A 10723-nucleotide genomic window follows, 5' to 3' on the forward strand; every position below is an offset into this window, starting at 1 on the left:
TTGTCTTTGGATAAAAAGTATTTTAATTTGCCTATATTTTGGTTCCGGCTTCTGGCCAACATTCAACCTTTAATAATTCCAAGGCTGCTTGTGGGCTTGCTTTTGGCTTTAAAAATGGCAATTGGAATTCGCAATTGAGAGATTTTGGTACTCAACATAACAGTTTCGCTACTTATTATAAGTCCAACAACTATAAACCTTGGAAATTTTACATTGCAGGTCCAAGAAACATAAGAAAAACAGGGTGCAAAGAACATAGAAAAATAACCATAAGTATTTCTCTATGCTGTCTTTTACATAAGGAAACTTCAAATACAATCTTTTTAATAGCTCTGGCATGCGCCCCCACTCTTATTTATTTTGAAAACAAACGTCACCACACATTCTTCATCCATCGTGCAAAAATTTAAAAATGCGAAGCAGATCACGCGACGGCCCAAGAATACACAATGCACCTTAAAGGGGCTACATTCATTGTATCATTGCTTTTCAATTTCTCACGCCGTAGCTCTGATGTTTCCGGAAAAGCTGACATTTGGTAACTGAAAGGAGGGTTCTCAGGTATTCCTGGCAATGGTTAATGTCAGAAACATTAGGTGACGCGTACCAACTCTTTTTTCCCAATGCAGAGCAAATCTAGTATTTCAACCAGTTCTTCCAGGAACCTTGGCTAGAACGATTGAAATCATGGACAGTACATGCTCATAGAAAATGACCAATTTGTATATATACTATACAAAGGCACACTCGCAAGGCCACACAAAGCCTCGTTCGTAAAATCTGACTTGTATAACCACATCATTAGATATATCTAGTTATCGTTGATTAGAATCAATACAGTCGCACTTGATTGTGGATAAATAGCAACAAATAAGCAAGTCGTCGATTAGTTGTTGACAAAATTGTAATTCACTACTCGCATAACCTTTTAAAGAAATCCGGTGTTTTAAATCCAAAGTTTTAAACAGAAAAGGAAGATGATATTAATAAACCAAATGCAAAGGTGTTCACCATCTTTAACGGTTCTATTTTCAATCAATATTTTTACTCGCTCATATGTATCAGAGAGGTGTAAAAATGTAAAATATTGTGGGGTAATTTAGTATTCTTCACCGCAAGCCTAACCTCCCACACCTAAAGAAAAAGGGGATTACTTTGGTTCATTCTTGTCACGTGGGTGCTCCCTCGCTCCAACCAAAAAAAGTAGTCATTTCCAAATTAAACACGCACGCGTGTTCGTTAGTGTACTCACTGTCCTAGCCAGTCAGATCCTCACGAGAAGGCAGATTGTAGTGCCCGTTTGTGGAAAATCAGAGACCACTGACCACGTGATACGTTGTAACCATGTTTACCCCTTCTCTTCCATTGTGGAGTAAGATTTACGGTTGCCAGTCAAAAAAGTGCTTACAATACTCCTTTCTACATGTACAAAGAATAACATTTTTTTTTTATTAATTTTGGATAATCAGCCAGATGCTCCTAATGCAGGAACAATAGGCTTTTTAAAAGCTTTGGGGTTATTTACTTTTGATAGAATATCGACAGTTTTGTGAAGGAATTAACGGAATGGGCAGATGGTCTAGGCTGAAGTAGAGGAAAGATTTCCTTAATTACAAATAGTTATAAATTATCCTCCCCTCCTCTCGCGAATAGATATAGTAAAAATCATTGCAACTTCTCATTCGATAGACCCGTATCCTTTAGAATTTGTTCTAACAAAGAACAAGGTTTACAGATTTTAATTAAAAATCTTTAATTCATCTATGGAAGAAATAAGTTGTTTTCAGAAGTTAGGATCAGTAGTGGGCACCTTCTGAAGACCCTTCCTTGGGAGTGCGCCACCACGCCTTCTTTACCCATAATTTCCTTGGAGGGGAGAATGAATGTTTGTAGGACAATATAGCCTTCATTAAAAACAAGACTTGTCATTGGAAGATGCTCATACTCTTCAAATTAGCGTACCTTCCATAAAACTGTCAACGGCCCTGGAAATAAACTTGCTTTGGAGTACCTTCCCGCTCTAAGAAATGGAAGGTACTTCTATGTTAGGCAAAATGAGTCTCCTTTTTTCGGGAAAAAGTTCCTCTTTCCTTATTAAAGAATGCAACAAGCTAAGGATGTAGGGTCACCTTTTTTGTTTTTGAATACACAGTGCCAAAGATAAACGTTTTTGGTGGGGTGGGGGAATATTCATTGCCGAAGAAGGGAAATTTTTTAGTGCGTGGGGGAGTATTCATTGCCGAAGAATGGATCTTCCCGGTGGGTGGGTGAATAGGCAATGCCAAAAAGGGATATTTTTGAAGGGGGGGGGTGAATTCGCATTGGTCAAGAAGAGACCTTTTTATTGTTGTTGTGAGTTCAATGTCAAGGAAATAGGTTACGACCTTAAAAACTTATAAATAAAAAAACGGATAACGTACAAAAGGGGTCTTGGGTGGTTTCCATTTGATTGTAATTTAGAACTTAACGGAGCTATCAGCGATAAGAGTTTAAAAACCTTCAAGTGGCCCAAAAAAGTAATCGAATTTCTGGAAATGAACAACAGGCGGCTTTCACGGTGAATTAGTCTTACATAATATAGTGAATACACAAGACATGGGTACACGTACGTTTCCATTAAACTTTATTCATCTGAGATTCGACGTTTTTGTGTGTTAATCAAAGAATAATTATATTATTCCATCAATGTCTCAAGACTCACAGGATTGTCAAAACCTGTAAGTTTAATCGGCTATTCGTATTATCAGGATATTATATGTAATAGTCCGATTGTAAAAATGCATCCAGAGAAAGAAGGGCATAAGGTCACGCCGCCAAGATGCACCGCTAGAGGTGGCCTGATTTGATAGCCTCCCATATCATACATATAGTGATCTCGGGTTCTGTCTTGCGTTGCCTCTTAGGGTGAGGGAATTCTCCCGACTTGTTAAATTAGATCTCCTTACCGGTGTTACCTGGTGTTCCTTTTCAATCGCAACTTGCTGAAGGTACTCTGTAGCATAGGGCTAACCACCAGCCGTCTGTGCATTGAAAAGGGACCCTCCTGTAAAACTACAAGTGTTGCACGATGATAGTGATTCCAAAACCCTTCTATCTATACGTAACATTTATGGTTTTATGAAACCGAATTCTAGAGCTGCGTGTTGTAGTGAAACGAAATTCGTCAAGTGTCGTAGATGTTATGTTAAATATGCCTTATTCCATTTAAATGTGTCTATACCGAGGTCTATACTCGGTTTCAGTCGGAACTGAGGGACATTAAGTTGATTCCTGCGATGTGTTACTTTATGGCATACGACTCAGCGTGTCCGGTTCTCTCAATAAGCCATATGGCGATATCATTAAATTTATGTCTTGAGTGAAACCGGGTATACCGCTGTTTAACATTTAAACACCTAATATTTGATTTCATGCCTAGCTTAACAGATTCCTTGCTATCAGCGGACTGTAGTTGTGACGTAGGTCACGCGACACCTTGTTCGTCGCAAAGGAGCGAAAGACCATCTAATTACAATGCTGAGCTTAATGACGACGATTTTCTAAACAAATTTTTGTCAGGAAAGTTTGGTAAAAAGAACATTCAGGATCACTTTGTTTATAAGCACAGTTTACCAAAACCTTCAAAGAAAGTGGTGCTCAGTTGCAAGTACTGTGCGAAATGTCTTCAGTCGGATTCTGCCAACAATTTTGAGCGGCATATTTTGGTATATATAACTAATTACTAGTCTAATCAGGTCTCATCGTAAGGCATATTGTATCGTGGTTCTCATGCATACTAGAAAATAAGGCATAAGTAACACAATTACACCGGTTCAAGGCCTACGAGATATCTTTAGAGGATGTCTGAATATGTCCCTCAAAACGGGAGAATTTAAAGTTAAAATCGAGTAACATAGTCCACCTCTTTTGGTTTTGGAAGAAAGTATCAACGGCCGTGTTTTGCTTATCAGAGGTAATTTTGGTACTTGTGTAAAGGGGATGTAAATTGAGGTGGCGATTTGTGGTGGAGAGAGGTATCATGCTAATTTGAGGCCCACAGGCTTACGCTGTCTCGTCCGTTCTAGTCTTTCCACTTACACACTAGGTAGTGTAAAACGTTTTTGTACAGTGGAAGGCAGATGTTTACATTTGTTTGTATTTTACTTTTTATGGTTGCATGGTGAGAAAATGTCTCGTTTATGCCAAGGTCCCAATTCCATGCAAATCCGCCCGTTCATACGGTGAAACTTTGCTCCCACTGGGTTTTCTAGCAAACTGTACCAGACCTCGCTGGTCAATGTCCCTGACGGTGCGAACGTAACGCCTCGACGATAAAGAGAGCAATCACGAGCGAATGTGGAAGGAAACATTTGGACGTGGCCTTGTCGTACCGCTTGGCGTATACGTTCGTGCTCGATGGTTGGTTGTTTTATCAATTTTGTGGGAGGAACGTCACAGACATTCACCCAGTCCCCCAGAATATGCCGTTTAATAATGGATAGTCTTATTGCTGCGTCAATGATGCTAGATTTACCATGGGCGGGAGGGTATGCAACGGGTGCACGATTCCTCCGGAATTCACCTTTAACCACCTGATTTAGTTCAAATTCAATTATTTATCAGCAAAAACATCCGGACAAATTTTTAAAACCCATTCCTGAGAAGAGACCTCAAGACGATTTGCTACCTGATTTTGGAAGGAAGAAAACTAAGAAAGTTAAATTAAGTGACACCGCGCAAACTTCCTACAAAATGGGCATTGTGGACCTTATTTGCAGTGCCGCTCTGCCATTTAACCTTGTCGACAGTGATGGATGGCGCCGGTTTATGGGCACTGTTGCACCGCACATTAATGTCCAGTGTCGTCGTACGGTCGTACGTGATTTGGGAGATATTGTAAATGAATTGAAGCCCAAAATTAAAGTCAGCATTATTTGAGGCCTTTGAATTTGAAATCCATTTCTAACATTAGGTTAATGTTTAGTCTCTTCTTTCTGGGATTCAAGAAAAAACCCTACACATAACATTAGATGTATGGAGTAGCCGACAACGCCAATCGGTTTTGGGCATCAGATGCCAATACATATGTAACAAATGGCAAATGAACAATATTTTGGTTTCCTTCTCACACTTTCCGGGTAAGCACTCTGGTGAAGCTATCTACGCCAAGATACTAGAAGAGTTGGCTGAAGTTGGAATTGAACCATCTCAAGTATAACTAATACAATGTGTAGTTGTTTAATGGAACTAACAATGAAAGTTTTAGGTTTCGTGTATCTGTGCAGACAATGCAGCGAATATCACAAAAGCCTTAAACATGTTCGAGGTTTTCCACGAACCTTGGCTTATACATGAAGATGATGTGGATTCTCAGGATTCATCAGAAAAAGTAGTACTTGACGAAGGTAAAGTTAATTACTTGAGTAGTGCCGCGCAATAAATAATTTGAAATACGAAGAATGTCAGCAGCTTCGAGTCTTCTACAATAAATTGTACTTGTCCTTTATTTATCTTGCAGCTTGGGGTGAGATGGCAGCACGTTTTGGATTCACAAAATTATCCGAGAAATCGCCAGATAAACATTTAATTGCTGAAAACATAGACGATTTAAAGGACTTTGAGCCTATAGTCAGAACGACTGCTTGGGAACGTAAATACTGTGTTGCTCATACGCTACAGCTAGCCATTAACGATTCAATCAAAACCGATGAAGTAGCCAAACCCTTGTTAAGTCGTTTGCAAGCATGGATTAACTTCTTCCGGCGTTCTGCGAAGTGGACTGATGAACTTAAGTCCAAAACCAATGGCATAGACCTTAAACAAGCCGGAGGAGTAAGATGGTCAGCTTTATTTTTCGCTCTAGAGCGATTTACAATGGTTAGTTAAAACAACCATAGCAGAGAAAAGGACATACTGTTCCTAGAATATGTATACTTTGTAGCCATTAAGTGATAATGAGGCACAAGACAATCATTTCGACTGATCCTAAAAACTTGTAAATCATTAACATCACACAATAATTATACATATGCAGGGTGACCCGGTACCCTAGGTCATACATTTGGGGCGTTATTCTATGCGTGGTGCTTGTCATAAATGTCCAATGACATAATTACATTTCTGGATCGGGTTCCGAGGTATGAGGTCATTAAGTTCAAGAAACATTTGAGCTCCATTCTTGCTGCAATAGTTTGTTATTTAAACGTAATTTAATTTTTGGAAACTCCCGTCTTTGTAGTTCAAACGGTAAAGAGTTTAAGTAATTGACCGATAAACGTGTAGCACTCTAAACGTGAACTATAACTCGGCGGGCTTATTTTCAAGAAGTCTGTCTGAATAATTGAATCGTAATGTAGTACTACTGCTCAATGGCACCATCTCATCTGTTCCGTAACTCGGAAACCGGTACAGATAAGTAATTAAGTCCTTAGGCATTTTGAACAAGTACCACACGTAGATTACCCCCCCCCCCCAATTGACAACCTAGCGTATCGGGTCACCCTTTATTCAGGGTGTTTTTCAAAGGTACATGGTAAATTATGGCCCGTGTTCTTTCGGTCCAATTGAGTGGAAATTGTCAAAGACTATTGGGTCTACGCAGTTATGGAACTCAAAAACCGGTAAAATAGCCAGAAATGAGGAGAAATAAGGATTGCTCTTAAAAGCATCTTGGTAGAATTATTCGGCAATAACAGAAACCTTCGATCTAAGAATGTTTTAGAACCTTTCTAGAAGAAATGCATTAAATGGAATTTGCATTAGCTTTTCTCGGCTAATGTTTGGGGTTCCATATCTCCGTAACAAAACGTTGTAGACCCCATGTTCTTTCAATTTCCACTCAGGTTGAGCCACCGAACACACCAATTAATTTGTGTCGGACTGCTTCCAAAACACCCTCAATAGTTTTAAAAGTTCTCCCATTTCATTATCACTTTCAATGTAGTTTATGTAAATGTATTTTCAGGATAATATGCTTGAGGGCATGTTGAATGCTTTTTCTAAAGCAAGGAAAGATAAAGTCAAAATAGCTTTTGACTTGCCTACGCATGAAGATGTAGAAGACGCTAAGGAAGTAGTAGAACTTTTGCGACCTCTTAAAACCGGAACTGATTTCTTCCAGAAATCTGGGATAATTTCTTCAAGAGTTATTGGGGAATTGATAACCATTTTTAAAAAAACATACGAAGTTAAGAGCAAAAAATTTGCGAAGTTGCAAAGCGACTTGTTGAGAAATTTAGAAACAAGATTCTACAAAACACTTGATGATCCCACCTATATACTTGCTTCTCTGCTTGACCCAAACATAAAGTTCGTGCTCTTTGACAGTAAGTTCCATGTAATAAACTAAACCTAGGTTATAATTACAAGAATCTTCAACAAATCGAATTTCAACATTTAGTTGATTCGTTTTGGGCGTTCTTGTGTATTTCTCGGCTGTAATTTAACTTATTTCATAAATTGGTAACAGAGGAGCATGCGCTCAGGGGAAATTTCCCTCTAATGACCAGCGTGCGCCTATGGGCATGTTTCTCTGTCTGTTGTTTATGGACTTGTCTATGGTTTAATTTCAGTTAAATATGTGTCATTTGTTTTTAATGTTTCAGGTGAATATACTGTTCCAAAATGGGTGGAAAAGTATCCAAAATATAAATGTCCCTCGAGAATAAGGGCAGAAACGGTCTTCAAAGAAGCTGTTTTAAAAGAAAGAGTCCGAGAACCCGAAATCAACATATCTGGTTCTTCAATTCCCGATGAACCCTATTGCCCGTTCAGCTCTTTAGGCTTGCCCATTGGTACTGATGCTCCGAGGTCCCCATTAAATGAAATCCACTTGTACAAGATGGAACCCAGGTCGAATCAGCCTGATGTGGCTCTGAGTTATTGGAGAACCAAAGAACGCGAGTTCCCCATCCTCGCTTCGCTCGCCAAACGATACTTGGCTGTTCCTGCTACATCGGCAGATGTTGAAAGATTATTTTCAATTGCTGGATTTATATTGAGGGCAAGAAGAAGTTCACTTTCACTAAAGCACGTTGCTCAAATCCTTATTTATAGAGAGTATAAGGACATTAATGATAAATAAGCCCAAATGTATATTTATAATCTTGCTTCTCATTTCCTTCGTTTGTATAATTTGAACCAATAATAATAACATGTATTTCTGACATTGGATTAAACATTAGACAAAGAACCATTGAATTAAGGTGTTTGTAATCTTGTTACATTTCCTGATGTGGAAAACATAGACAAGCTATATAATTTGACGGAGCTTAGGTTAGGGTTCCGCAGATGTCCTATTAATCTAAATAAAGTTGTCCTGGTAATATGTTTTGTGATATTTATGTAAGTGGGAAAACGGGTCGGGGAAAGTTGACAATACCTAAATTGCAAATTACAACACGTAAGCCGTGTTATCAGGAAGAATGAGAATATGGAAGATTTAAATTGCGGCACTAGAGAAACGAAATGGGAGGGGCCTGACAAGATTGCACCGAATAAAGAAAGAATATTCACTTGCATTTAGCGTATACTGTCTATCGAGCTAGATTTATACAACGTGATTCAAAACGCCATGGCCACAGTAATAGGCTATGCAGTTCAGGCTACGCTGGATCCTACATAATCTTTGAGCTCAAGTATCGTTGTCTTATCTCATGTAATTGGAAGGAAATCGACATTAATGACAATCACAAATCATTTCAATTAAGTACCAAACTGTCGTCCCGTTAAAGTAACTTTGGCTGCCATGGAAGGAAGCATAAGCAACATTCGTTAGCCTCTACAAATCCCTTTAATAATTTTTGAAAACTAGTGTCAATTAATTGCTGGTAAAACAGAGATAAGATCCAGTTATGTGCCTGAGGAAAGCAAATGTTTATACGTTAAATTGAGGCTAATTGAAATAAATGAAAATGCAGACCGTGCGTAACATTCATCTTTAGTAGCCTATTTACAAAGTTCACCCTTCTTATGAAGTTTTAAATTGGTCGATAATGGGCCCTGGCATGAAGCAACGACATTGTGAAACCCTGATTCCAAACAAACCGTTCGTCTGGAATTATTGCTCCATACTAGCCCTCCATGAGCGACCAATGGTAAAATGCCCGTTTTTCTGGAACATGAAGTAAGAACTTCTCTCGTCAACCTTCTATAACTTTAAACCATTTAAACTGAGATAACATTAACATAACCTAACCAGGTTGACTCAGTTTTAAAAAGAAGGTCGATAATTGAAGGTACTATTTAATCTACAAAACTTCCCGCCAAGCATTGTCGTGTTTCCTTCTAAAGAAGGTAAGCTCTCCACCAGAAGCAAGCACCTTCTGTTTCGTAGAAGGAAATCGTTTCTTCTAAGGATTAAAAAGCTATACTAGTGACGAGGAGCTAACCACTCACTGGTTCCTTTAATACCTATTACGAGCTGAGTGTAATCGTTTTAGCGCTTTCAAGGATAGTGCTTTGAAAGATTATGTGTAATCTATTAGTATCATCAGATGTTCAATGTGTTCACCGACTACGCTGAATGTCAGGCCTATCGAGAACTGAAGAGCGAAGACACCTTCTAACCCTAGACATTCTGCCTCTCCGAATTATTCTACCTATTGTTTTCTCGTAACTCTGTAACTCTTATATATGGAAGGGATTGGAGACAATTTTTAAAAAAGCTTCTGAGAAGGTAAAGCGTGGCTAATCGGTACAACCCTCCACGGCGAAGAAAGAGAAAAGAAGTCACAAGAAGAAATCACGAAATGCCCACCACTGGTTAGGATAAAGAAAATCTTTATTTCCTGGAGAAAATCTTCAAAGACGTCAAAGGGCAATGCTTTGAAGTATTGCCACACCTGGTCTTATGTTCTTTTGTTTTGTATTAGGAACGTCATGAAAAGCGTAATTAAAGAAAGTCAATACAATTGGAGGAACTTAATAAGATGGTAGATTAGTCTCAGATGGAATAGAGTGATAAAAATGGAAACCCGGAAAATTGAACTTCATTGCAAAAAAAGTGTTAATATGTAGTAAGGTAGTTTGCTTTCATTAATTTCCGTAATTAGATTTGAAATTAAAAGGGAATACAAAAGGTGTATCCGATAGAAGGGTTAAATAATTAGGCAGTTCATTTTATGGTTTTGAAGAAATTAATTGTTTTGTTTTTCTTTTGGATCGAATTTACTTTCTTGTGAATAGTTTCGTTGTTTAACGCGTTAATGCGCTCGTCTGCTACAATCTATTGTAATACAAATTGAGTGAAATTTGTACTTCAAGATAGGGAAAACAAAGTGGAGATTCAGTAGAAAACTGGTGCATTGGTATTGATATCTTTACAAGCGTTTTCTGATGACAGACAGTTTGTTACAATAACGGACTGACACGCATAGTGCCTCGGTAGCCTCTTCCCGCCTTATCTTTTCTACCTACCCTCGTCGACTTGAGAGAAACTTACCGTTTGACGATGAGTGCAGCCGAATTTATGCTTAACTTAAACGGGAATTCGATCCTGTCTTTACGATATTTTGGACCTGCGTCTAAGCAGAAGGGGATAATAGAAGAAGGATGACACTCTGTATCCTTTTAATACTTTAGTTATGTAACGTCATTCTTCCCAACCTCACCCTTTTTGTTTGCTTTCCCGCTCATCAAACTTCAGATGGGCATCGCACCGTAAGGTGAATTCTATAATTATTTGGCACTAAATCCCCAGCAATGAACCCACAAACATCGTCTTGGGGTGGTGGATGCTGGTTGT

The 10723-nt window shown here is 38.7% G+C and overlaps 1 protein-coding gene across 4 annotated transcripts; it reads left to right on the forward strand.

The window, feature by feature from the left end:
* The first annotated feature begins 2328 nt into the window (after nt 1-2328).
* LOC149610669 (uncharacterized) lies at nt 2329-8158 on the forward strand. Of its 4 annotated transcripts, XM_089858935.1 has the most exons (7): nt 2331-4902; nt 4964-5191; nt 5246-5384; nt 5498-5629; nt 5693-5856; nt 6944-7304; nt 7584-8158. In XM_089858935.1, exons 1-7 carry the CDS (start codon nt 4732-4734, stop codon nt 8060-8062), a joined length of 1674 nt encoding a protein of 557 aa, XP_089715061.1. In that variant the 5' UTR covers nt 2331-4731; the 3' UTR covers nt 8063-8158. The 4 variants fall into 4 exon arrangements, with proteins under 4 accessions (XP_089715060.1, XP_089715061.1, XP_089715059.1 ...); XM_089858934.1 differs by having other exon boundaries at nt 2329-4902; nt 5498-5811; XM_089858933.1 differs by having other exon boundaries at nt 2336-4902; nt 5498-5856.
* Nucleotides 8159-10723: the final 2565 nt, after the last annotated feature.

Source organism: Phalangium opilio, unplaced genomic scaffold (assembly GCF_054372755.1).
Source record: "Phalangium opilio isolate 3A_F unplaced genomic scaffold, DU_Popi_V2 ptg000329l_1, whole genome shotgun sequence".
NCBI lineage: Eukaryota > Metazoa > Arthropoda > Arachnida > Opiliones > Phalangiidae > Phalangium > Phalangium opilio.

What these genes read in the sequence shown, in the direction of transcription:
- LOC149610669 (XM_089858933.1), top strand. Translation starts at nt 4,732, where the DNA reads ATGGGCATTGTGGACCTTATTTGCAGTGCCGCTCTGCCATTTAACCTT. An exon ending in AATTGAAGCCCAAAATTAAA is followed by an intron (nt 4,903 to 4,963) that starts GTCAGCATTATT and finishes GTTAATGTTTAG; the next exon opens with TCTCTTCTTTCTGGGATTCA. An exon ending in TTGGAATTGAACCATCTCAA is followed by an intron (nt 5,192 to 5,245) that starts GTATAACTAATA and finishes TGAAAGTTTTAG; the next exon opens with GTTTCGTGTATCTGTGCAGA.